The following is a 26,576-nucleotide window of genomic DNA, read 5'->3' as shown; positions in this document are numbered from 1 at the left end:
AAGCCAAGAATAGGGTCACCGGGGCCGCGTGTAACCTCACGCTGGCAGCCCCGGCCCGGTGCTGGACTTCTTGGAGGAGTGCAGCGGCCGTTGGGCTTCTGAAGTGACCTACGGGAATTCACACTCATTTCCCTTGTGTGGGGTTAGGGCTTGCGTTAGTCAGGAAGGGCCGCCTGCTGCCAGGGCTGCAGGAAGTCTGGTCCCTTGGTGTAGTTTCTCGTGTAGTTTCTCGAGCCTTTCTCAGGAAGTGTTATGACTGTTGCTCTTTTCTCATCACTTCACCTCTTTACGTTTAAGTGTGTGTGACGGGGGTGGGGTGGGGGTTTCTTAAAAAGCAGTTTCTGAAAATAATGGCATTCCAGAGTTCTGTTTCTTTTAAAAGCTTCTTTCTTTTTCTTGTCGTACCGATTTGGGTGGGACCCAAGCCACAGCATGTGTACCACGAATCTTATCGTACAGTTCCCGGAGAGTTTGTGGACATTCAGACCCCGACCCTGAGTGTGGGACACTTAGGTGCTCTTGCGTGCTACAGGGGACAGAGCCCCTCTGCTGTCCATGGTGGATTTGTGGTTGGTGTAGGAGACAGTCCTCCGGTACCCCCCTTTTTTCTTCAGAGCCCCACAGCCCTTGTTTTGCAGAGCCCCTAGGAGGCTGGCCTGCTTCCTCATGTCCACAGGTAGTGGGTGGCACCTCTGCGGCCCCCAGGGAGCCCCAGTGTCCTCTGCGGGTACCCTGATGGAGGTGAGGTGCAGACCCAGGCGGGATTCTCGGGCGTCAGCTTTCCTTGGCCCCTCCGCGGTCCCTGTGAGGACGTGTGAGGGCTTGGTCGGACCTCCAGGCGCACTGCCTTGCGTCCTGGTCAAGGCGGGAGGCAGTACGTGTGAGTTCTCCCCTGGTCAAGCGGGGAGGCAGCACGTGTGAGCTCTTCCCCCGGAGCGCGTGCAGTTTCAGAATGTTTGGTGGAATGGAAAACTCCGGTCTTCCCACACAAAGGAGAAATGCCTTCTCCCGTTTCTCCGGGCTTCCTTTGCACAAAGGGGTGTTGATGGCGTCTCAACCGCTCTTCTGCCCCCTCTCTCTCGGTTCTGCTGGCTCCTCTGAGCCCTGATCCTGCTGCCGTCCGTCCTGCTGCCGTCCGGTACCTCTCATGAATCAGCGTGGTGCACCGTCCTGTCTAGGACAGCCAGGCAGGGTTCTGCCCTCCTTGCTCTAATGGCAGGCCCGTCTGCGGACAAGAGCGTCACGGTGGGTCAGGTGTGGGTTCCTCTTGGAGAGGCTGGGAAGAAGCCTCCCTCTCTTCCCCGCTGCCCTGCTTCGTACTTATGTGCCTGCCTAGTCGCCCCCGCATCCTCCTACCCCAGGCCCCTCTCTGGGTGGAGGGAGTGGCCCCAGGTCAGGGGTCCTCAGCTTAGCCCCAGAGCACTCCCCAGCTCAGGGAATTAGTCTGCAGGTTCCACAGGAAGTCCTCCGTCACGAGGCTGACCGTCTCCCTGAGCCAGGTGTCCTGTGGGTTTTGGCTGGAACCGCCCTGTGGAGAGGTTGCTCTCCCATCTCACCTTCAGAATTGTGAGCTGAGGATTGTTTTGCATTGTTTGTAGCTGAGGGCTGTAGCGAAGCTGTTAAGCTTGCCTGAGTTTGAGTTCCAGGGTGCGCCCTTGCTCTGGCCCGAGCCCTGTCCTCTAAACCCCCCTGCAACTCGGAGTCAGGGCAGGAGAGGGAGGCACAGCCTTATCTGGCCCCCCAGCCCCTGCCACTTCCTCCTCCCTGTAACTGGAAATGGGAGCTCGATGGTATCTAGAAAGAGATGATTCAGGGGAGCTCAGGGCTCGGTGTGGAAATTGTGTGTGTGAAGGTCTAGTTCTCTAAATGGTTAGTGTGACAGCTCTGCTTTCTTTGTAGAGTAACCACAGCTCCCTGCCTCCTCTTGTCTCGTGGGGATTAGGGTTTTGACCTGGGACAGCTGCCTGGGGTGGGGGGAATTGCTTGTACAGGTGGTGGGGGCCCCTGGAGGCTGGGATTAGCGTGCAGCAGGGGCTGTGGCTGGCACGGGGGGAGACCTTTTCTGAGAAAATTCCCAGGAGTCCCTTGTGGAAAGCGAGAACTCACCCCCAGGGGGATCTGGCTGAGATGATCGGAGAACGTGGGCCCCTGCGCAGTCCCCGCCCCGAGGGCTGGCTGCTTCTGCCGTGGCAGGGCGGCAGTTAGATTTTGAGGGTCTGGGGCCTGGGTGTGGCTCCCCCTGCCTGTGCTGACCTTGTGGGGCCTTTATTAAACTCTGTGCTCCTTTTCCAAGCACCTTCCTCTTTGGAATGTAAAGCTCCCTCTCAAGGGTTGGGTCTCCACCACCAATTAGTCCCTGAAACATAATTGGCTTTCAGTTCCTTCTCCTCTCTAACAAAAATAAACCTGTCAGTACACAGGTTAAACAGGAAACAGGGTGAAAAAGCCCTCAGCAGAGCTTGGCACCTGGCCCCGTGGGAGCTGCCCGGGAGAGCGGCCCGGCGGGCCCGAGACCTGCCCGTGGTGGCCCCCGGCAGGCTGGTCCGCTGAGCCCCTCTTGCGGGTGGCAGGGCCTCAGCCCCCTGCGCTCACCGTCGGTCTTCTCTGGACTGCCTGTTGAGCCCCTCCTGGGTTTTTCTGGCGCCTGTGGGTTTTGGCAGTCCTGCCTCTTTCCCTCGCACACACCTGTCCTGGCTTGGGAACCCCCCGCCCCCCGCTGCACTTCCTGTCTGAATCCCACCAGGCGATCAAAGCCCCTTTCGAGGGAGGGTTGTTGCGAGGCTTCCCCAGCAGCTCAGGCATCGGCAGCTCGCCTGTGATCACTTGAAGCACGTGCGCTGTTTGTGTATTTCGACTTTTCCTGAATCAGTCTTAGCGGTTTCCTTTGTGTTCTTAGATGATTTCAGGTGTGTAAGCTGCTGAGGCCACCAGGTTTGTGGGCGGCAGGCCCTGGGCCGGCCGTGCCTCCCCCGAACAACATCAGTGCTCACGTGACCACTTGGACTAAGGCCCAAGTTGGCACTTGCCTTCTCCTGGGTTGCTCTGTGGCAAAGAGGTGTTTCCTCATCTTGCTTTTTGGGAGTGGCGCTGTGTGTTGGCTCATCTGAAGAGCGTGGGGGACTGATTGCATGGCCTGGGGCACAGGTATCGCCCTGGATCTGTTTTATCTGGTCTGAGTGATATAAGTGCTCTGAGGCTGGGAGATGAGTTGATCTAATGGTACTGAGGGGTTTTCCACCTCAAGCAGACTATTTAATTCCTGAGTATTAGACTTCTGGGGCTTCCCAGGTGGTGCTAGTGGTAAAGAACTCACCTGCCAATGCAGGAGACATAAGAGATGTGGGTTTGATCCTTGGGTGGGGAAGATCCCCTGGAAGAAGCCATGGCAACCCACTCCAGTATCCTTGGCTGGAGAATCCCAGGGACAGAGGAGCCTGGTGGGCTGCAGTCCGGAGGGTCTCAAAGAGGCGGACACGACTGAAGCCACTTTGCGCACGTTAGACTCTTCAGACCCCCTCTGGGGCTTCACGTTGAGTGTCGAGCATGTTCCCGTTCTCGTGGTTTTCCGCTGGACTGAGGGCTCTCCCTCCCCGCTCTGGAAGGGGGCCTGGAGCGCAGCAGCAGGACAGCCTCCGCTTTGGGAAATCGAGGCTGCAGCCCTGCGTTTGCACATCTAGGGCTTTCATTTGCTGCTCTTTACAGGGAAGCTGGAGGAGAAGTGTAGCAAGCGATGCCTGGGAGTGTGGTCCCCACCTCCTCAGAGGCAGTGGGAAGGGACCTCTGCTCGGAGGCCGGTGGTGAACCCTGGCTTCCCAGGGTCCAGAGCCCGTGCCTTCCACCCGTTGACTAAAGTTTTCTTGGCAGTGAGTCACCGTGACAGCCCGGTGGGCTTTCTGGGAAGCCCAGCTGCCGGCCATCTGGCGTGTATGTGGAGGGACATTCACAAACCCTGGGAAGATTCAGTGTTTTATCAGGAGACAGTGAGTGAAATCATCTTCCTGGAATCTGGGCCCTGCAGGCCACAGGGTGTTCAGCGTCCTCTCCCTGGAGTCTCTCGTGAGGCCGTGGTGAAGGTCACAGGCTGAAGAGTATTTTCCTGCTGCTCTTTGCTGGAAGCCAGACAGGGATGAGGCTCCGCGGACAGGGGCCCTTCACTGCGGGCTTGGCCTCAGTGGCGTGGAGCCCGCCAGAGATGGGTGTGACCCCCCGGGAGGCTGGGTCCAGTGGTGGAAGGGCAGTTGTTGTCACCAGCGGCCCCTCACGAGACGGTCACTCCCCCAGCCTCTTCCAGCTTTTCTTTCTGTGTGTGCTGTGCTCAGTCGCTTCAGTCGTGTCTGACTCTTTGTGACCCCATGGACTGTAGCCCACCATGCTCCTCGGTCCAAGGGATTTCCCAGGCAAGAATACTGGAATGGGTTGCCAGTTCCTTCTCCAGGGGATCTTTCTGACCCAGGGATCAAACCCATGTCTCTTAAACGTTCCCTGCATTGGCAGGCACGTTCTTTACCAGTAGTGCCACCTGGGAAGCTGAGTATTAGAGAAAACTTAATTTTTTTTTTTCTGGTTCCTTCCCTGAATAAAAGGCTGTTTATCTCATCAGAGAACCAGGGGTCTGGGTTGTAGTCATCAGACTGAGACCAGACCTGCCCTTGCTCTGGGTGGCCTGTGGCAGCTTTCTGCAGGTGAGTTTGTTGGGAGTATTAAACCAGGTGATGGCCTTCTGAGTTTACTTGTGGCTGCTCTAAATTTTTGTTTGCAATCAGCGTAAAGTTTGGGGTTTATCTATAGGCTTTGGCACTTCTTAAGTTGCTTGACTCATAGGGGCTGAAGAAAAACTCTTGCAGGGTTTGACTAGAGCTCGCTTAAAATGGTCTAGAAGATCTGAAGTTCTCAAAAAGAAAAAATTATTATTTTTTTTCCTTATTTGCCCGCAGGAGCTGAGAGAGACTTGTGAGGAAGTCTTTGAGGTGTGTGACGGACTGTGTGTCTCTCCCCAGGTCACCGTGGCTGCTGTTGGCCCCTCTCCTGTCCCCTGCGGTCCCTGTGGTCACCTCGCCTCCATGCTGCCTGTGTGCGGAGGGCGTGCATCGCTTCCAGTGGATCAGAAACCTGGTTCCAGAGTTTGGCGTCTCCAGCTCTCATGTCAGGGTGCTTTCTTCCCCAGCAGAGTTTTTTGAGCTCATGAAGGTAAGTTGTGTTTAAGGGATAGAGGTTCAAGTGTGGGGTTAGAGGTTCGGTGAGGCGGGGCATAAGGTTGGGTGAGCCCTGAGCCGAAACACCCTTCATAGAAGCTTTCGATGGCTGCTCAGCTCTGCCTGTCAGGAGTCAGGCTCACACCTGGCTGAGCCACGCCATAACCAGAGGCTCCCTACATGGCGGAGGTCTCAGGTGGAACAGCTCAGAGCGTGGGGGCCCCGTGAGGGTCGGGTCCCAAGTGTTGGTTCTCGTGGACAGGTTGATTCCCTCTGTTCCGTGTTGGCAACAGAGGCTAGCTGGGAGGCTAGCCGGGAGGTTAGTGAGAGCTTGGGGGCCACACGGGCACATTCCTGCTGAGGCTGTCTGTGCTGCGCGTCAGCGCAGGGTGTGGGGAACGAGCGTCATTCTGGTCAGGGCAGGGCAGACCCCCGAGGGGTCCGTGGCAGTGTCTCCAGAACCCAGTCGCTCCAATGGTGGACAAGAGATGGAGACCCACATGACCTGCAGGGTGGGATTTGACACGTAGGCAGTGGCTCTCTCGTTCAGCGGAGAGCGTTTACAGAGAACTGAGAAGTCTGAGCATCTGGTTTTAGGTCTCAGGGTTCTGGTGATTCTACCTAAAGTTTGTACCTTCCATCTCCTGGTAGATATGCTAATCTTTGCATTTAGGGGCTTCAGGTTTTCGTACATTACATAGGCGTTCATGTCATGTCTAGTTGTTTGTGGTTAAGCTGCTAATTGGAATGAAGTAATTCAGCGCTCATTAACTTTTATTCACGTGGATTCTGAGTGTATTGACGATGATGTTAGAGTTAAGGTATGGTGCGGTCAGGAGGAGTGCTGGGAGATAACAAGACATACAGGTAGACTTTCCTTTTTCTGCACAGCAAACCAGCTCATTTGAATGCTTGCATATTTTTTTCTCCTGTGCCCTGTTGTTTTGTAGATCTCAATTTCCTGCCAGTTTATTCCATTATGGAGTGTGTGCATGCACACACACTCCCCCGCCCCTTTGCTCTGCTCGACTCTCCCGTGTGTCCTTGTTTGTGTAGAACTGATGCTGAAACTGTTCACTCTCTGCTCCTACTTGGTCCTCTGCTTGGCTTGAAGAAACAGATTTTTCAAAGGAGGCTGGTCTTGGTGTCCCAGTCAACTCCTGGGAAACAACAGGCTGTCTGTGGGGGTCTCCTGGCCTGGAGACGGGCCATGCCCTCATCTGCCCAGGGTGAATGGGGCTGCCGAGTCCCGGCCAGGCCGGAGGGCTCAGGCCGGGAGGAAGCCGAGGCCACCATTTCCTGCCTCCTGCACTGAGTCGTGGCAGGTTCCCTGGCCCATTGCATGCGGAGCAGTTGTGTTTCTTCCTGGGACAGAGTGGCCCGTGTTCCCGGAGACCGCGGCGTGGCGCCTGCCTGGGCCCAGGCCTTCGTCTCGGCTGAGCTTGTGCCGCAGGGCCCAGCGTCACAGCAGACGGTCGCGTTGTCTGTTGTCGTTTGCCGCCCGAACTAAATCCCTTTCTCCTTACTTGTTCTCCTCTTGCCTGTTTTCATACTCACTTTCCCCACAAGCAGCCATCTAGTAAATAACAAAATGAAGGAACCAGCAAACATAGGAAGTTCTTTGTTTGTTCCTCGCATATAAGCCTTTCCTGGTGTTGTGCCGGTGTATTATCTCGTCGAGACACCCCTCTTCCTCTGTTGACATGCAGGCCGTGGGGGCCACGTGGCAAAGCAAGCTGGAGTGTGCGTCCTGCCTCTCCGGGTGCCCTCGCCAGCTTGCCCTTCTTCCTGCCTTTGACCTCCTTTAGGGCCTGACCACTCAGCTCCTGAGAGGGGTCTGGTGTCCTCCTGCGGCTGAAACGGGTCTCAGGAGAGGATGTTTGAACTGTTTGAACTGAGGCGTCGTCTTTGGATGTTGAGTGTTCTGTTAGTGTGTCTAGCTAGCTACCTGTCTGTCTGCATTTCAGAAGTGTTACGTGCTCACTATAAAACCTTAGTGCAGATGGGGGTGTAGTGCAGGTTTGCACCCGTACTCCCTCCTCTGCCTCTGCCTCTGGGACACACACACACACGTATAGTGTGCGTGGGGTGCTGACAGGCAGCCGCTGTGTGCTCTGTTCAGCCATGTGCTTCTGCCTCTGCGGTGCGCTGTGGACCTTCCCTCAGGCCGTGTGCACGGGCCTCCCTCCTTCTCGAGGCTGCGCTGCGTCTTGTAGCATGGCTTTACTATCTTTACGTCTATCTTTACATCTTGTAGCTCATGCTTGACTATCAGGCTGCGCACTTTAAATTGGAGTTGTGGGTCCTTATTTGTGAGATTACCACACACATTTGGGTCTTGCTTTAAATATTAATTGGTGAAGATACAGGGTGGTTCAGTTTGGAGTGTTCTTTCTTTCCAGCATCAAAGGACTGTATCTTAGTGAATATGAAAACGATGACTGTGAGGGACTTCCCTGGTGGTCCTGAGACCTCTGCACACCTATGTAGGGGGCCCAGGTTCGATCCCTGGTCAGGGACCTAGATCCTGCATGGAACAGTTAAAAGATCCCACATGCCACTGCTGGAGATCTGGCACAGCCTAATAAATAAAAGTAAATGTTTCTTTTTAAAAAATCATAACAAATGACTGAATTTTGAATTGTTTCTTCTCTTCAGGGGCAGATAAAAGTAGCCAAGAGGCGGGTCGTGATGGCATCCCTCTACCTGGGGATAGGTCCTCTGGAACAGGAACTGGTAAGGTTTGGGGGAGTCCTAGAGGCAGCAGTGGGTCACCCTGAAACCTCAGGCCATGTGGCACCGTGGAGTTGGGGTAGAGCCACCCTCCTTGGCCTCATTTTGGCTATTTTTGGCCTGCAAAAATAGCGTTGCAGGCCAGCTATTTTTCTTGTGGCCCCAGATGCTGGGGTTGTCGGGAGATGTGATCCTGGGCCTTCTGGCCTCGCTGGCCCGTGTCCTCCTCGGCCTGTACGGGGGCCCCAGGCTGTCGCTCTGCCAGGCCGGGGCTCTGGGAACTGCGACCCGCAGGCCAGATCTGGCCACCACCTGTTTGTGGCCTGTGGGCTAAAGCTGGTTTTCACATTTTCAGTGTAGGGCAAAAAGTCAAAAGAGGAGTAGTAATTGTGCCGCATAAAAGCACGTGAAATTCAAATTTCTGTGTCCATACATAAAGCTTTATTGGAGCCTAGCCACTCTCACCCACAGAGCCAGACGCGACCGCGCTCGCACGCGGACCGCTCTCCATCGCCACTCTCGTTCTTGTTTTGTCTGTGGCTGGGTTCTTGCTGTGGTGGCAGAACTGAGTAACTGTGACAGAGACCATCTGGCCTGCAAAGCTCCAAATATTTACTCTCTGGTCCTTCACAGAGAGGCTTTCTGAGCCTGTGTTAGACAGAGGAGCCAGCATGCAGGTCGGGCTCGCCGCTGCTTTCGTCCAGGGTTGGCGGTGGGTGCCGGGTCCCTGCCTAGACTTGCTGTCGTGCCTCGCTTGTCCCCTCCAGTGAGACAGGCAGGGTTGGGAAGGGGCACACGTCACCTGTCGTGCAGGGCTAGGGGTGTTCCTGCAGGATGAGCCAGAGTGAGTGTGAACGAGGTCATTGTGTTGTCTGAGTTCTCAGGTGGTTTCGACTCTGAGGGAGAAGATGGGCCCCTTGCCCATAGCAAGTGTTGTTTCTTGGTTTGTCCTTGTTCAGAAACCCCTAGGACGGGGTTGTGGTTACAGGGCGAAGGGAAGGGTCGGGGGCAGGAGAGCCCCATCCCCTCCCTCCTGTCTGAGGAAGGGGCCGCCCCGCTTTCAGGACGTACTGTCAGCTGCCAGCTTGAGAAGCCTGTTTGTCCTCCCGGCAGAAGAATGCCACGTCCAGCCCATGGAGAGTGGCCAGTGGGCAGGTTGTGTCTTGGATTCGTTCATTCAGCAAATATTTACTGAGTGTTCTCCACGTGTGGGGCGCTGTTTGTTGTGTGCCTGTGAGGATCACCTGTTGCAACGTGTGTGGGAGCTCGTGTCTTAGCAGGTGTTCTCAAGAGCAGTGACATCCACACCCTTGGGCACCGTGCCCCTGACCCGCAGAGCCCTCTTCTTGCCTGGCCCGGGCTGTAGACACCGTGTCTTCCAATTAACTGTGCCCGGGGCGGCGGCCTTGGGAAGAGGTTTCACAGCATTGGCTTCTGGGCAAGTGTGGATGGTGTGTGCATGAGTGTGTGTGCAGGTGTGTGCATGAGTGTTTGCAGAGGACTGTGGGGGCGTTAGCTGACAGGTTGGTTCATTTCTTTAACACGTACCCGTTTTTTCAGCTCTCACTTCTGTTCTTGCGGCTCTTTTCTTGGCAGGTGGATTGCCTAGAAAGCACTCTAGAAAAATCACTCCAGGCGAAGTTTCCTTCCGGCCTCAGGGTGTCCATCCTCTTGGACTTCACGAGGGGCTCGAGAGGTAGGTCTGATGCGCTCCCTGGCCCCCAGGTTCTTCCTTGTCCAGAGCCTCTGTTTTAGGAGTGAAGCTTCACTCCAGGCTCAGCCAGGAGCAAGGTTATTTGAAGTCAGTCTAGGACGGGCTAGGACGGCCTGTCAGGATTCCTTTTGTGGCTTAGTGACCTGAAGTCTAAGTGAAAATGACTTTGAGAAAAAGGGAATGTTTTTCCCCCTGAGAAATATGGACACTTTTATTTTAAAAAAATACATGAAAAGAGATTTGTTTTGACTCCCACGCATCTGACCTGGTTTGCGTGGGCCTTGATTTGGGGCTTGGACCTTGGGCTGGCTTCACCTCCCTGGCTCCTCTGGGCACCCCCTGGTTTGCGTGGGCCTTGATTTGGGGCTTGGACCTTGGGCTGGCTTCACCTCCCTGGCTCCTCTGGGCGCCCTCTGGTTTGCGTGGGCCTTGATTTGGGGCCTGGACCTTGGGCTGGCTTCACCTCCCTGGCTCCTCTGGGCGCCCCCTGGTTTGCGTGGGCCTTGATTTGGGGCTTGGACCTTGGGCTGGCTTCACCTCCCTGGCTCCTCTGGGCGCCCTCTGGCAGCCCCCGAGTCCGCGTCTTGTCCATCGGAAGAGCACCTGCTTCCCTCCGGGTCGGACCGAGGCTCCTGCATTGCCTGCCTCGGGCTCTGTCGGGGCTTCCGAGCCTGCTGACTGGCCCGGTCTGGCCTGGGTGCCTCCCCTTTACGGCTGGGGTGAGGCCAGGGTGGACAGAGCCATCTTCGCCCCGAGCAGAGTGTGAGAGTTGGGGGTGGGTGGACAGGTGCTGGGTGGCTGGAAGAGCAGATGTCTGCTACCCAGACCGCTCGGTCCTGCCCCGGGAGGTTGTGGGTGTCCAGGTGGAAGCTGTCCTGGGGCTCCTCTGGCTGGAAATGGCCCATGCCTGGCGGCCTGCCCTCAGGCCCTCGGGGGGCAGTCCTGCCCTGCAGGCTGCGTGTTTCTCCTGGCGCAACTCTCCCGTCCCTTCTCTCCTGCTCACCCACGTCTTCAGGAAGGAAGAACTCGCGCACCATGCTGCTCCCGCTCCTGCAGAGGTTTCCGGAACAGGTCCGCGTCTCGCTGTTCCACACACCCAACCTCCGCGGGCTCCTGCGGCTCCTCATCCCCGAGCGCTTCAACGAGACCATTGGCCTGCAGCACATCAAGGTGTACCTCTTCGACAACAACGTCATCCTCAGCGGGTGAGGGCTTCCTCCCCCAGGCGGGAGCCAGCGGAGCGCAGGGGAGAGTCCATCCCCCGAGGCCCTGCCAGCACGTGTTCAGTCTGCTTGCCTGGCTCTCGGCGTCTTCCTGGGGCCCTGACTGCCATGGAAGCCACGAAGCACAGCTGCACACTGGCCGTGGCTCCCTGAGGCCTCACTGCGTGCTCGTTCCTGTGCGAGCCCTTTGCGTGCCGTCTCACCTGGTGCTCACTGTCACCCGACAAGGTCTTTCCCGCACTCTGTGTTGATAACAGGAGAAACCCCAGTGGAGGAGTAACTTGGGCAGGGCCGGGTGGGAAGCCATGCCCTTTGGGGAACCCTGGAGATGAGCCTGAGTGGTCCTTGGCTCTGTAAACGTCCATGTCTCCTCTTGATGGTCAGTTCAGTGATGGGCAGGGCTTGCAGTCACTCCGCGGTGTCTCCTCCGTATCACTCTGGCCCGCCTCTCGTGAGGGGGCCGGGCTCACTAGCTGTTTGTTGATTGGCTGCTGCTGTATCCTGATCTGGGTTGGTCACTCCCCTGCTCCTGCCACTGACCCTGAGACGGGCTCCCCAGGACCTGCTGTCACGCCCTCTCGCCGGAGTCCTCACCTGCCGCTTTCCTCCTTGTAGTGCAAACCTGAGTGACTCCTACTTCACCAACCGGCAGGACCGCTACGTGTTCTTGCAGGACTGTCCCGAGATCGCCGACTTCTTCACGGAGCTGGTGGACGCAGTAGGGGACGTGTCCCTGCAGCTGCAGGGGGACGACACTGTGCAGATGGTCGAGGGGATGGTGCACCCTTACAAAGGTAGGGCAGGCCCTGCAGCCTCCCAGCCGGGGCGGTGAGGGCGAGGAGGGCGCCCTCTAGAGGGGACGGTGCGTCCTTACAAAGGTAGGGCCGGGCCCTGCAGCCTCCCAGCTGGGGGCGGTGAGCGCAAGGAGGGCCTGTAGAGGGGATGGTGCATCCTTGCAAAGGTAGGGCAGGCCCTGCAGCCTCCCAGGTGGGGCGGTGAGGGCGCCCTCTAGAGGGGACGGTGCGTCCTTACAAAGGTAGGGCCTGGCCCTGCAGTCTCCCAGCTGGGGCGGTGAGGGCGAGGAGGGCGCCCTCTAGAGGGGGCGGTGTGTCCTTACAAGGTAGGGCCGGGCTCTGCAGCCTCCCAGCTGGGGGCGGTGAGGGCAAGGAGGCGGTGAGGGCGAGGAGGGCGCCCTCTAGAGGGGACGGTGGGTCCTTACAAAGGTAGGGCCTGGCCCTGCAGCCTCCCAGCTGGGGCGGTGAGGGCGAGGAGGGCGAGGAGGGTGCCCTCTAGAGGGGGCGGTGTGTCCTTACAAGGTAGGGCCGGGCTCTGCAGCCTCCCAGCTGGGGGCGGTGAGGGCGAGGAGGGCGGTGAGGGCGAGGAGGGCGCCCTCTAGAGGGGACGGTGCGTCCTTACAAAGGTAGGGCCTGGCCCTGCAGCCTCCCAGCCGGGGCGGTGAGGGCGCCCTCTAGAGGGGTTGGTTCATCCTTATAAAGGTAGGGCCCGGGCTTGCAGCCTCCCAGCTGGGGGCGGTGAGGGCAAGGAGGGCCTGTAGAGGGGATGCTGCATCCTTGCAAAGGTAGGGCCGGGGCTCTGAAGCCTCCCGGGCTGGGGGTGAGGAGGGCACGCTTCTGGTGGCCTTGCCACGGGTTTAGGAGACTTGGGTGGCAGAGCTTTGTTTTGCTTCTGTCTTTGGAGCCAGACAGATGATGTGACTCACTGGCCATCCGTCATGCTCTGCGGGTGAGGGAGTCGCCAGAGAAGGTGGGACTGTGGGCATTGGGTCTGGGTACCCATGGGATGAGCCAGGAACCTGCCCTGCACTTACAGGAAGCAGCCTGCTAAATGGCCACCCCCTCAGGGCCACTGCTCCCAACTCCAGAGCTCAGAAGCTCTGTGGCTCTCGGCTCCAGTGAGGTCTGCGGCCTCCTGCCTGGAACGTGAAATGGGAGAGCCCTCGGCTCTGCTCGCTGGAAACAGGCAAACCCCGGTGGCTGGTGTTCCCGGGGTATTTGCATTCTTGCAATTCCTGTGGCTGTGGCTTCCTGGTGGCCTTTAAGGAGGTCTGCTGCTGAATTTGCAGCCCTGTCAGCAGCGTGGGGAATGGGTTAAACCCAGCCCTTGTGAGGGGAAGAGCTAGAGAGGAAGCCCCTGAGAGGGGATGGCAGTGTGTTAGAGGTGTGTGTGTATGTCAGTGTTTTAAAGTAGTGCGCATGTGTTTATGTGCATGCGCAGTCGTGTCCGACTCTTTGCGACCCCATGGACTGTAGCCCGCCAGGCTCCTCTGTCCGTGGAATTCTCCAGGCAAGAATACTGGAGCAGTTTGACATTTCCTACTCCAGGGGATTTTCCCGACTGAGATCGAACCCACTTCTCTTGTGTCTCCTGCATTGGTAGGCAGCTTCTTTACTACAGAGCCACCTGGGAAGCCCATGTAGAGTAGTATAATAGTTAGTATTATGTTTTAAATTTCACCAGTAAAAATTTATGGAAGTCTGTTTTCTCTCTGACCATAGGAGTACCTACATGTTGTCTTCAGTTTTACCCTTTGGCTCATAAAGCCTAACAGATTCACTGTCTGGCCTGTACAGGAAATGTTGGCTGACCCCTGTTCTAACTTAACAGGCCTGGCACGCATAGGCAGAGAAAAGGGCCCCCGTTCAGAGAAGAGTGAGAGTTAGCACGCTCGAGGGGCGTAGGGGGCTGGGCAAAGCCTTGCTGGGGACCAGGGCAGCCTGAGAGCCCCCCCCCAACCCCAACCCGCTACGATGCGAGAGTGAATGGCCCTCGTGCTGGCCGCCATCAGTAAGGGGGTATCCCTGCAGGGAGCTTCCCTTCTCCATGCGGCCACCCAGGCCTGATGGCGCTTGGGCCTGTGGGCCTGTCCCCAGCTCGGAGCTCGTGAGCGGTTACCTGCGTGGCCGTGCTGCCCACCGCGCTGTTGTTCTTGATCAGCCCTGCCCAAGGCTTGCCTTTGTGTCTCTTCAGAGAATTAACTTTTGAGTGTTGAAGTTCCGTACTTTTATGTCTTATGTTGTTGTTTTCATTCTGTTAATTTCTGCTTTTATAATTTCCTTCCTTGTACTGTATTTTTGTCTTTTCCTGTTGTTTTTTCCTCCATGACTTCTTGAGTTGGATGCTTAGCTCGTTAACTCTCTTATCATCTAGAGATAGCATTGAGACTCGCTTCTTTTCCTTTCATTGTGTCTGTGCAGCCGCTCGTCTCTAGTGGCCGTGTGCAAACAAGACCCAGAGCCCGTCTGTCCGCCTCTGACCCTGCCTGGCTCTCTCCTGCTGTCTGATCATACTTACACGTGTCTCTGTGGGACACATGCTCTTTCTGACATGTACCATGCACCCCAAACATGGGTGTGCAGCTTATGTGTGTGTTCCTAGTGGGTTGGCGCCCAGAAGCCCCCTGGGGCCCCCAGCCAGGCCTGATCCCCTCCCCAGGGTGCCCACTGTCCTGACTCCCGTCACCCTCAGCTAGTCTTGCCTGTTTTTGAACTCCCGTTAGGTGGCATTGGTAAAGGCCTTTCCACGGCCCCCCGCGTGCAGGCTTCTTGTGGCAGGACGCTTTCTTGGGCCTTTCTGTCCCAGGAGGAGCCTCATGTGGGCAGTGCCTTGTGTGACTGGTGAAGGACGAGCTGCAGTGCCTGCTCACGCCTGTCACGTGCCGGCGCCGTGCCCACCGTGCTGGGTGGGGGTCCGGAGCCTCCGTTTGCTGCCCCTGATCCCCTCTGCCGTGTCTCCCTCTAGGTGACCGGGCTGCGTATTGCAGGGCAGCCAATAAGAGGGTCATGGACGTGATCAACTCCGCCAGGATGCGCCAGCAGATGCTGCACGCCCAGACCTTCCACAGCGACCCCCTCCTGACCCAGGAGGACGCCGCAGCTGCTGGAGACCGGAGGCCGGCCCCCGACACCTGGATCTACCCCCTGATCCAGATGAAGCCCTTTGAGATTCAGATCGATGAGATTGTCACCGAGACCCTGCTGACAGAGGCCGAGCGAGGGGCTAAGGTCTATCTCACCACTGGCTACTTCAACCTGACCCAGGCCTACATGGACCTGGTCTTGGGCACGCGGGCCGAGTACCAGATCCTGCTGGCCTCGCCGGAGGTGAACGGCTTCTTCGGGGCCAAGGGGGTGGCGGGCGCCATCCCGGCCGCCTACGTGCACATCGAGCGGCAGTTCTACAGTGAGGTGTGCAGCCTGGGGCAGCAGGAGCGGGTGCAGCTGCAGGAATACTGGCGCAGGGACTGGACGTTCCACGCCAAAGGTATGCGGCGGCCGGCCGGCTGGAGGTGGCCCGTGCGGGGCAGCTGGGGGGCGGGGCGCACCCCACACTCCAGCCTGCCCGCGGGGCCCGCGGGGCCGGGCGTCTGGTAGAGCCCCGCCCCGCCTGTCTTCATGACGGCCCTGCGGGCGCGTCGTCATCCTCACGTCTGTCCGTTTCAGCTCTGCAAAATCTCTCCCTTGTGTCTACCCAGAACGCGGACGCTCAGATCATTGGGGTGGCTGTTTTAGAAAGCGTACCCACACTCCCTCCCCTCACGTAGAGGGCAAGGCACGCGCGCTTCCCTCGAGCATCCGAGCTCTCCCGCATTGGCCCTCCCCTTCTCGGGGACAGAGAAGACTCACCAGGGGTCACTGGGCATCAGGCAGCCTCGTTTTTCAGTCTTTTCCTCACTGTTGCTGGTCATTTCCTCTATGAGTCAAACCTTTGCTCTTTTTTTTTTTGCAGTGGAGGAAACTGAGGCCCTCTGCTTGCACTGCTCACGTGTGCAGGACTGCCCCAGGGTGGGTTGGAGTGTGAGCTGTGCGTTGTAATGATCCTTCTCGGGCAGTTGTGTGCGTCTGTGGAGCAGCCCCCATGTGACACAACCCCAGGGCATTGGGGTTGTGAATCACGGGGCTCAGAGCCCTGCGCTCAGCAGAGGGACTGCTGGCGGCTGCACCATGTGAGTGCACCCCGCTCTGGGTGTGACCGCGCCTTTCTGTGCTCGGGGACACCCACAGCCCACTTGGTTAGTCCTGCGTCTAAAAGAAACGCCTGGCTTTCCTGACTTCTCGATGGTGGCTCAGAGACCTGTTTTGCTTCTACACTGGTCCTGGGGGCTTCCAGGGTGGCTGATCACCATGGGAGTGGGTGGTCGTATGTCACGGCCGCTCATCTGTGTTGTTTAGACTTTGAACCTCAGCTTGGGCTTTTGTTTCCTTAAACCATTAGTTTCCATTGGGGGTGCATTGATGCCCAGGCCACCCCCAGCCTCCTGGGTCCAGCCCTCTGCGGGTTGACCCCAACATGGTAACTTTGAAAAGCCCCCCAGGAGATTCTGATGCCTTGAGAACCACTGCTCCCACTCAGAGCTTCTGGTCCGTTGGGTGGTTCCCACTTCCTCCTGCGAGGCCCACGTGCCTGCATGGGCAGGGGGCATTGTCTGCCAGGGGAAGCGCGCTCTGCTGCTGTTCCGTGTGGCCGATCCTGGATGTGTCATGAGCAGGTGTCTCCAAGCAGGCAGGCTGGCCTATGGGGGTGTGGCAGGTATGTTGGGATTGGCTCTGTTACTTCTGAGAGTAGCAGCAGTGCCTGGGGTGGGGTCCTGGATATAGAGAGCTGGGGTGGGAGGAGCTCTGAGCTTGAGGGGGCACATGTGCCTGGTGAGCTGCACGGAAGTGCCTTGAGCTCACTGGTGCCCGCCTGCCCTGTGGCTGGGTGGTAGTGGGGGTGTCCCTGGTCCCGGTGGGGCCCCCAGCGCAGCCTGGCCCGGCAGTTCTGAGCGCGCTGTGGATTACTTCCGTGAAGCTGTGCTGAGAAACATGCGGTGACTTCTGAGTTACCGTTGAAACAGAAACACCCAACCTGCTTTTCCAGTGTGTCTCGCCTTTTCCCGGACTGGCCTGCTTCTGCCGCTCCCTCCTGCCCGCCCTGCTGCGGGTGGGGCCCTGCAATCTGGGAGCTGGCTTTGTGGGGAAGGCCAGGAATCCCAGGGTGTGTGCAATTGTGGGGGGTTGGGGAGGAAGGGAGGGAGTGTGGCCGGGGTAGGCAGCGTGGGACTCTGCGCAGAAGGCACCTTGTCCTCAGGGCAGGAGCCGAGCTCAGGTCACTCAGTGCTGCGGGGAGAGACCAGGTCCTTCCCGGCCTAGGCACTGTGGTCAGTAGCGGGAGTCTTAAGTCCACCCCGCTTTTGGCTCATCTTTGGACGGTCATTTCCGTAAGGCAAGCTAGGACAACGAGCAGGCAGGGTAGATGGCTGTGTGGCTTTGGACTGGGGAGTGATGGGCTGGCTGCGGCTGCCTGCCCTCTGCAGGGCCCGTGCTGGGTGCGAGCGGTGTGTCTGGGTTTGGGCCCTAGAAAATCCTTGCTGAGGGCTGAGTAGCTGATGCTATGATTCCCTTCCCCAGGCTGCTGTGGGACAGGCCTGGGCTCATCTTGGGTTCTCCTGCTCCCAGAAGCCCTTGGGTAAAGAGAAGGAGCTGGGAAGTCCCGTTCCTGCTTCTAGCTCCTTGCCTTCCAGCTGTTGTCTGTCAGCATCGCACGCCCCTGGGAGTCAGGCAGCCCGGGGCTCTGGGCCTGACTGTTGAACCTGCAGGCAGCCTCTGCTAGTGATGAAGGAAAGCCCTGCCCTGTCGGGGCCTCTGGAGGTGGACAGGCTAGATGGGGAGAAACAGCCTTCTTGTGGCAAGCGGCCGTGCCGGTCTGCAGGTGCCCACGGACAGCAGTGCAGCCTGGTGGCGGCAGAGCACACGGGCAGGGTGTGTTCCTTGGGGTTTTCTGCTCACAAGTGTTGGGGGAACGTTGGGCAGGGCTGAGCGCCCGGCCGGAGCAGTGCTACCCAGAGGCCTGAGCAGAGGCCGCTGCACTGGCTGGTTGCTGGTTTCTTAGCGGGCTTAACTATATGGCACCTTTTAACAAATTGAGTTGCTTCACAGAACTGGAGGGACCTTCCACTTTTTAAAGCCATGTGCTAGAGACCTCTGTGGCATTGTGGGTTTATGTGGTTAGTTTTTATTTGGAGTCTTGCACAGGACGTCTGTTTGGTATGTCAGGGAGAGCCTAGGTAAACAAGGTGTGGTGCGGAGGTTCCCAGGCTGGGGGTCTCTCCTGAAGCGTGGTTCTCAGCCCACATTTACCTTTGGCAGAAGTGGAGGGCCTGGTTCTGCTTCCGTGTCCACTGGGGCGATGGCTCGGATCTCACTCAGGAGGGAACGTGACATGCGTGCACTTGAGGGTCTGTGAAATGACCGGGTGGTCTGTGGGGGAGGATTGGGGTCCCCGAGGCCGTGGCCACGACGCTGTGTGTGGGGGTGGAGGACGCCTTGGTGGGAGGAGGCGTCCTTGTCCTCTGTAGCTCTGTTTCTGCTCTCTCTGGGGGCCAGTGAAGGCGACACTGAGGCTGGAAGTCTCACTAGCATTTTCTTGGCCCCAGGAGTTTTGGGGGTACGGGCAGGGTAGAGGTCCCCCTTCAACATCCATCAGCTGGCAGCTCTTCTTTTTTAGAAATGTTTATTTATTTGGCTGTCCTGGGTCTCGGTGTTTTATGTGGGCTCTTTAGTTGCGGCAGGCACGATCTAGTTCCCTGATCAGGGATTGAACCCAGGCGCCCTGCATTGGTGGCGCGGAGTCTTAGTCCCGGACCACCAGGGAGGTTGCTGTCAGCGGTTGTAAGTGCTGTGCCTGTTTTGTGCCAACGAGCTCATCATCTCTTTAGGTCTTGGAGAGGCAGCAACTTCAGGGGAGTCTGAGTGACTGTGAAGAGTGTTCTCAGGTGTAGCTCTCACACCTTAGCTTTCTGCCCCGTGGAGACGAGAGGGCCTGAGAGGTGCTGTGTGCGCCGTTGTGGGATTTTGTGCTGGGAGCCAGGGCCACGTCCGTGCTGGGGGGTGTGGGCTCTGCCTGCTGTCGAGGTGTGATTTCATCTGGAGGCAGTATGAACAACAGCAGCGTGTGTGGCGAGGGCGGGGCAGGGCCCCTGGGTTGAGAGATTTCTGGCTCCTGCTGACAGAGGCGCCTGTTAATGGTTGTGAGAACTGTCACTATTTTTACTGCCTTCCCGATAGGCCGCTTGGCACGGCGCCCGGGGTGACCCTGCAGCAAGAATGGGGCAGCTCCGCCCTGTGTGCCGGGCACACGTGGGGTGGCACTCACATCGGGTGGCCTGGGGGGTGCTGCTCGCCTGAGACCAAGCCGGCCCCAGCCTCCGGCCTCCTGGGGTGTGTCGGTGGTGCTCGTCCATCTGAGGGTAGCTCGGTGACGTTTGTGTCCCCTCTGGTTTTTACAGGATCTGAGAACCTTCTGAAATTCACTGCAGAACACTGGGGGGGGAGAGGTGGCAGGTGCTGGATTTTGGGGTTTTCTGGGGAGCTCCTCAAAGAAGGTCTCTAACCTGAAATGTTTGTGTGCTCCTGCTCTAGAACCTCAAAGCCTTTTGCCTTTTTACACTTAATCAACTGTTGGAAGAGGCCTTATTATTCTCATTCTACTTACTTTGTTCACACAGGTGTTTACGCGGGGCCTGCTCGTGCCAGGCGGCATTCAGGGCACAGCGGGCAGGACGCCTCTGTCCTCAGAGGGTGTCCAGTTCATGGGGAAGCAGGTAGTAAGCATCCAAATTCAGCGTCACATCACGGGAAGGACTGAGGAAGATGAGGGCAGGAGGGGACTCCAGACTCACATGGGTCTGTTGTTAGATGGGGGCTGGGGAGAGCCTTTCTGAGGAGGTGACACTGAGCGGAGACCCCAGGCAGGAGAGGTCTGGGCGGAGGGAGCAGAAACGTGGAGCCCCAAGACCATGGCGGGGGTGTTGGAATGGAGGCTGGGCACCGAGGTGGGAAGGGGCTCGGAGCCCAGGGTGAGCAAGGGCTGCGGGAGCCTGGGGCCACCTGGATTCCCCTGGAGGAGGATGCTGGGCCTGCGAAGGGACCGCCAGCACGCGCAGTCCAGCACGCGCAGTCCCCCTCCTTCAAGCGGCGGCCAGGGTGGGGGCAGCAGGTGTAGGCGCAGGGCTGGGGGGCAGCGGAAGGCGTCAGCCTGGCGGCGTCACCTGGTACCCGCGGCACGCTCCCTCCCCAGTGAGACCTGCTGTCCTGGGCGGCGGTGCTGAACTTCAGCAACCCCCACTGCCCCTCCCCAGCACTCTCTCGCCTCCCACGTCATTCCTGTCACAGAATCTCTCCCTGTTCGGAGGTTCCGGGAACGAAGGATGGAGGGGTTGGGCCCGAAGGTCAGCCCTGGGATGAGGACCGAGGCCTTGATAACAAGTTTATGGCTGGGCTGGGAGCGCTGGGTTTCCTGACAGCGAGTCCTGCCTGGCAGGCTCACCCTCTGTGTCCTCACCCCAACATCCTGAGTGGCAGCGCAGGTCTGGCCGGAGCTTCAGACGGTCAGGAGCTCAAGAGGGCCTCTCGATTTCTCCTCCCCGCGTGCACGTTTCCCAGCTGTCCTCAGGGCACAGACCCATAGCTTAGGAGCCCCCAACTTGGTGAGCTTCAGTCTAGAAGGACTCTTGTTGATAGCGGCGCCCCTGTCCTGGGCTGCCGGGGCTCCGGGTGGCGTCCCCTGACTGCCCTGCTGCACCAGCCCCGCTCCGTCACCACACACCAAGTGGCGGCTCACCACTCATGGTCTCTGTTTTCTTTTTGATGGAGAAAGATTGTGCAGATGAGACTGCAGGGGAAGCTGGTGGGGTGATAGAAGGCCTTCCCAGAGCGCTGAGTAGGTTAAAGGTGCGCTGTCTCTAATCCAAGCACTCACCTGGAGGAGGCAGAGGCGGCAGTGGGGAGAGGAAGGATGAGAAACAGGTGTGTCATGCATGACCAGCCAGAGGGACAGCACCTGGAGACTGACTCTCCAGGGGAGTGCTGAAAAAACAATCTGCATCTTAAGCGGGGCTGAAAAGCTCCTTCAGGGGTCCATGATGAAAACTCGTTGAGAAGCAGTGGTCCTGTGGGCGAGCTGTGGGCCAGGCCGAGTTGGGCTGTCCGCCTCTGGTGGCCGCCCCGTAGACTGCCGTGCGAGGAAGGCGTCCCTGCTCAGACAGATGTTACAGCTGAGCGCACGCCAGACCAGGCCCCTCCCACCTTCCCCGCAGACCTGGGTGCAGGGGCTTCGGAGGGCACAGGGCCCTGGTGGCAAGCAGCCCTCCTCAGCCTTGCTGCATGACCCATGTTGGCGGGGCCTCCCTGTCCTGGCTCACTGTCCCCTCTCCAAGCAGCTGGACAGGTAGCACCCAGCAGACCCGGCATCTTTACGGGGCTGATCTTGGCATCAGAAGGGTTGGAACAGGGACTTCCCTGGCAGTCTAGCGGTTAAGACGCTGGCTCCCACTGCAGGTGGCGTGAGTTCAGTCCCTGGTTGGGGAACTACAGTCTCATAAGTTGTGTGGAGCAGCCAAACATGAGAGAAAAAGAGAATAGTGGAAATAGTAACTGCTGGTGGAGATCTCACCTGTCCCGCCCCGCTCCAGCCATAAGGAGAGCTGGGGCGTTCAGGCTGAGCCTCGGGCAGGTGGAGAGCTTTGCCTGCAGAGGACGGGGCCTCTGGAGCAGGGCGCTGGGGCCGGCCTGCCCACCCCTGGGGTCTGGACGTGCGGTCAGGTGAGCCGTGTGCCTGCCCACATGCAGCGGCCCAGCGGGGTGGGGTGTAATCGGTTGAGTGAGACCAGCGGGCAAGCTAGTGGCTTTGATGTGGCCCCTGCATGTGTGTGTGTGTGTGTGTGTTGGGGGGTGGCAGGCGTATTACAGGAACAGGCAGCTGAGCGTCGTCATCTCTTACCCAAGATGTTCTTGGAAATGCTCTTGTTCTGAGTGAGAATTAGGAAATGGTCTTCTATTTTAGGAGCTTGGTGTGTATCACACGTTGATTCACTCACAGTGCTCGTGTGTGCCTGTGGGCCCTTCGGAAGGGTCCTGTTGGCAGAGGAGAGACTCACGGTGGCGGGAGGGTATGAGGAGGCCGGCCCTGCACCGGGCAGCCTGCACAGGAGCCCAGGACTCAGGCGGCCCCCCTGGGTGTTCCCGGCTGCGTTGTTGGTGCAGCGTGGAGGAAAAGCTAGAGGGCAGGCCTGGTGCCCCGAAGGAGGACGGGAGTCTGGGGCCGCAGGTGTCCTGGAGACGCTAGGTTTGGGGAACAGAAGTCATTCTGATGGGGCCTGGGACTGGGGGAAGGGATGGAATGGGGTGCAGAGCAGGGGATCTGCGTGTTGTCCGTCTCAGGTGATGTTTAGGGTTCTGAGAGAAGCCACGGCTGTCATTACAGAGCTGTGGCTGAGGTGTTATCAGAAGACGGCGTGTTCCCGGGGGGGCGGAGGAAGGAGCTGTCCCCCTGTGGCTGCTCACACGCACTCTGCTTTCCTCTGGTGTTAACGGGCTCATTTTTTAGCAAAAGAGAAAAAGGGGGGCGGAACCGCATTCTCTGGGCTGGGACTTAGTACAGGCCTCCAGTCTGTGCCGTACTGGCCTCCTGTGGATGTTGCCCTTCTGGCCTGGAGCCCCCGAGCCCCCAGCAGGCGGACTTACAGCCCTCTGGTGGGGTTCTCCGCAGTCGGCATCGGGCGCGAGGGAGGGGCCCGGGGCCAGCTCACCTGCACGTGGGAACAGCTCGCCCCCGAGTCTCTCCCTGCGGTGCCCCCTGCCTCCTTAGCGGCCTGCGTGTGGACTGCTGCTCCCTCGTCAGGGACCTTCACCCCTCAGTCAGACCCAGGCTCTACCCTCAACATCTGGGACTGAACCCCAGAGGAGCCCAGACATCCTGAGCTGTGACTTGAGGGCCCCCGGGAGCTCCTCTGGGGGAAGTGCGCGGGGCTCATCCCCTCTGCTCTGGCAGGGGCTGGGGGACTAGGAGGAAGGGCAGGTGCCTCTGGGCTGCTTGGCCAGCTGACCTGTTCTTAAACCCAGTCAGGTGTGACCCCATCTGCAGGCTCAGGTGAAAAGGTAGCTGCTCCCCAGCTCAGGGCTCAGCTGGCCTGTTCGATGAGCAGCAGCTGTGACCTGAGCTCTGCTGGGCCTCCTGCCCTCTGGGCCTGTGGAAGGACGGGGAGATGGGACGGTGGCCAGGACGTGGCTGAGGCAGCGTGGAGAGCGGGCAGTAAAGGCCCCGCGCTGTCTGGGAGGGGTGACGGGGGTGTCCAGTAGCGTCGGGGGGTAGGGTGGGGGTGAGAACAGAGCCTGAGCACGGGCCTCACCAGAGAAGCACGCTTCTCACCCTGCGGGCCATGCCGTGCACCGGAGAGGGCCGCTGTCCCCGCGGGCCCAGAGCACTGGGCGCCCTGCAGACCCTACTGGGCCTTCGCCTCCCATGGCAGCCTGGGCTGGGCCGACCTGGCCCCGGGGAGCCCGTCCCCGCGGCCTTGTTCCCGGGACCCCGCGGGGCAGCTTCTCCCCCAGGTCAGCGGGCGGGGCCGAGAGTGGGCCCTGGGGGAGTCCGTCCTCCAAGGGAGCCCGTCCCCTTGTCCCGGGACCCCCCGGCCTTGCTCCCGGGACTCCGCGGGCCTGCTTTTCCCCCAGGTCAGCGCGGCGCGGAGAGGCTGTGGTGGCGGCCGTGCTCACTTCCTGTCTGCACGTTTCCTTCTCCCTGCAGGCCTCTGGCTGTACCTGGCAGGGAGCAGCCTGCCCTGTCTCACGTTGATTGGCTCTCCTAATTTTGGGTACAGGTCGGTTCACCGGGACCTGGAGGCCCAGATCGCTATCGTCACGGAGAGCCGAGCCCTGCAGCAGCAGCTTCACCAGGTCGGTTGGGGCTGCGGGGCGGTGGGGGTGCAGTCGGGTGCCTGGGGGCTGCCTCCTGCTGGGGCCCGAGGGTGGGAAAGAACCGGGGTCCTCTAGTGTGTGCCGCTGGCCGGCCTCGAGGGAGGCCTGCTGCACCCCTCTGCCTGCACCTGGGGCCTGCCCTTCCCTGGCAGGTGCTCTCCCCAACATCTCGGGGACATTGCGTTTTCCTACATGGGCAGAGAACGCTTTGTTCTCACAGGGATGTGAATACGGCCCTGGTCCCAACCTCTTCTGAGATGGCAGATCAGCTCCTGGGGTAGGAGCCAGGGTCACACAGGACGCGCGCCCAGGTCTGTTAGGGAGCAGCTTTGGGCGGCCTGGGTCATTCTGATGACGACCCTCCCCAGAGGGTCTGAAGCAGACTCAGAGGTGCTTCAGAGTCTGGGGAGGGAGAGGCAGGAGGTGGGGTTGCCACCCAGGCGGAAGGGGCACCCGGGGAGCCAGAGTCTCTGCAAGTGGAGACAGAAGCCGGAAAAAAGAGTCAGCCCTTAGAATGACCTCAGAGGCCGCGCAGACAGAGGTGGTTTGTTTGGAGCTGCGCCGTGGTGAGGGCTCGGACTGTCCTGGTCCCAGACTGCTGTGCCCTCCAGTCAGCATGACGATCCTTTTGCGTTGAGAACTTCGATTCTATTTGTTTTCCTTCAGATCGTTTCACTGGGTAGTGATCTGGTTTGGGATTGACTGCAGGAGGTGGTGGAGGGACTGCTCAGAGGTGTGCCTGGCCAGGAGCGGGGTCCCCTCGTGGTGTGTTTGTAGGGGCTGGTGGTGGTCAGGGCCCCATGGAGGCTGGTATGCCGCCTGCCACCTGCCTGTGTCAGGATGGCGGTGGGGCAGGGCAGGCCCGTTTCCAAGGTGTCTTGGAATTCCTGCATTGTTTTTGTCACACTTGTAATAGGATTTCTTTCCTTGCAGCTGTGAGAGGGGGAGGCAGGCACCTTTGAGAGCGAGGGGTTGGGGGAGGGGTGGTCCTAGGAGAGAACTTAATGCGCTTGATCTGGCTTGGCGGGCATGTCGTGTGGTCCAACGAGGACCTCCCACTCCCCTGGGAATAGACTCCCCCGAGTGGCCTTTCTCCCAAGCTGGGGCTGGAGAGTCAGTCACGGGGCGCGGGATCCCCAGCCCCTGCTGCTGGCTGCTAGGGGCCCACGGTTGGTTGCAGGGTGGACGGGGAGAGCGCTGGGCTCCCGGGGACCGGAATGCAGCTCTGGTTCCCAGAGGGGCAGCGGTCTCAGCCTTCTCCTGCGATGGTGGTCTTTCCATTTAAAGCCGAGAATGAGTGCAGATGAACCCCTTTCTGTTTCTACGAGCGTCTCTGTGTTGGATCACCTGCAGCAGCGGCTGGTGGACTCTCGGGACGCAAGCACAGCACCTGTGCACGTGAAACCTGGGTGATCCTTGGGTTCATGGATTTATGACCTTTACGACAGAGCCTCTGCAGGGGAGGTGCCAGCTTTCCTCCTGAGTCATGGGAGCGTAGATAACACCCCCGAGGCCAGCCCGCAGAAGTGCAGGGGCTGTGTCACGCCTTTATCTTGTGTTCGGGAGTTACTGTTGCGAAGTCCTTGGAGCCTTGCTGATGGACGAGGAAATGGTAACTGCCTGGTTCCCGGGATCTGCCTCCCGTGATCTGGGAATCTTGTCAGTGACTGAGCAGGGCCCTGGTGCCAGGAAGGGCCTCACCGGGGCCGAGGGGAAGTGGCGGCGGTTGGGCTCTGGGCGGCCAGCGGGAGACTCTGATCTGCTCAGCAGATCATAGATGCTATGGTCAGGCTTCCAGCAAACGCCCGCCGAGGTTCCAGCAGGGGCTGGCCGGCCTCAGGGCGCTGGGGTGAGAGGAGCACCAGCATCTCCTGGGCCTCGGCCTCACTGCTGAGAGCTGGGTTTCCCAGACATAGAGGGGTCAGGGTGCGCCTGGCCCCAGGGCTCTGGGCCTGGGGCTGATTGGGGGGAGCAAGTCTGTGCCCAGAGTCCTGGTGCTAGCCACTCTCCCCCCGCTCCCCAAGTAGGGGGACTGAACCCACATCCTGAATCTTGAGAAAAGTTGGGCCGCTTGTGGTCAGGAGCTGCTTCCCCAAATGACATATTTGGGATATTTTCTTTTTCTTCCCAAACCTGAGTCCCAGGGGCTTTTGTTGGGAGGGTGACAGTCCGCACCACTGCAGCCCTTCCATTCTTTAGAGGCGCGCTCGCTCACCTCTATGCCTTTAACATGCAGAAAGGCATTTCTGGATAACTCCACCTATGCACTTACATACCGGGACAACAGCCACCCTCCGGAGAGGCCCCTGTGAGGCCCGATCCTGGGACTGCCCAGCTGCACAACCTCCCCAGAGCCCAGAAAGTCCCTAAAACCCCGCTGCCTGGGGCCCTGCCATCAGAAGCCACCTCTGGAGTCCTCCTGGGGTCCCAGGGAAGGGCCCTGTCCGTGTGTTCCTGGGCACCGGAGTGGGGAGATATTTTTATCCAAATCCACAGTCCTTCCCTTCACTGAGTACATACAATAAAAACTGAAAGCTTCCTGGTTTTGTTCGGGCAGCACGGTTCCCCACTGGTGACCTAGGGAAGCCTCCCTTGAACAGCATTGTGACCCCGAGCAGCTGACTTCCTTCTCCTTCCCTGTGCGGAGGCTGTGAGGAAACTTAAAGTGTTTCTGGTAATTTAATTGAGATCTTGGCTGCATATTCATTGGAAAAACATAAAGCTGGAGCCGGGTCTGTGGAGACCGCCGCAAAGCAGCCCCTGGAGACCAAGGCCGGCTCCTCCGACAGGCCCGTCCAGCCGCGGTCAGTGGGCGGCACAGTCGGCTCGGACGCGAAGCGCCAGGGACCCCGGCCCTGGCCCGGCGCACAAGGGATTGAGCACGCAGGCTGTGCAGGAAGACGTGAAGTCGGGCACTAGATTTCCCCAGCCCTTGACGGGAAGAGCTGCGGACAGTCTGTCGTGT

At 59.1% G+C, this 26,576-nt stretch overlaps 1 protein-coding gene across 28 annotated transcripts in view; it reads left to right on the top strand.

Moving 5' to 3' along the window:
- PGS1 (phosphatidylglycerophosphate synthase 1) overlaps positions 1 to 26,576 on the top strand; it is a 67,438-nt gene that overhangs the window by 4,014 nt on the left and 36,848 nt on the right. For 14 of the 28 annotated variants that reach the window (XR_009491546.1, XR_001494382.2, XR_009491544.1 and 11 more), the window contains exons 2-8: positions 4,998 to 5,187; positions 7,851 to 7,928; positions 9,522 to 9,621; positions 10,655 to 10,844; positions 11,478 to 11,656; positions 14,622 to 15,143; positions 23,442 to 23,590. Coding sequence is in view for 10 of the 28 variants with exons in the window: in XM_059878152.1 (XP_059734135.1) it covers positions 4,998 to 5,187; positions 7,851 to 7,928; positions 9,522 to 9,621; positions 10,655 to 10,844; positions 11,478 to 11,656; positions 14,622 to 15,143; positions 23,442 to 23,590 (1,408 nt within the window). In the remaining 18 variants the exon portion in view is untranslated. Of the gene's footprint in view, positions 1 to 3,986; positions 4,683 to 4,997; positions 5,188 to 7,850; positions 7,929 to 9,521; positions 9,622 to 10,654; positions 10,845 to 11,477; positions 11,657 to 14,621; positions 15,144 to 15,608; positions 15,665 to 23,441; positions 23,591 to 26,576 lie in introns of those variants that run through there. The other 14 variants (XR_813467.3, XR_009491551.1, XR_238821.4 and 11 more) reach the window with 4 other exon arrangements.

This window comes from Bos taurus, chromosome 19 (genome assembly GCF_002263795.3).
Source record: "Bos taurus isolate L1 Dominette 01449 registration number 42190680 breed Hereford chromosome 19, ARS-UCD2.0, whole genome shotgun sequence".
Classification (NCBI taxonomy): domain Eukaryota; kingdom Metazoa; phylum Chordata; class Mammalia; order Artiodactyla; family Bovidae; genus Bos; species Bos taurus.
The sequence above is the reverse complement of the archived record's forward strand: the minus strand, read 5'-3'. Positions and strand labels throughout refer to the sequence as shown.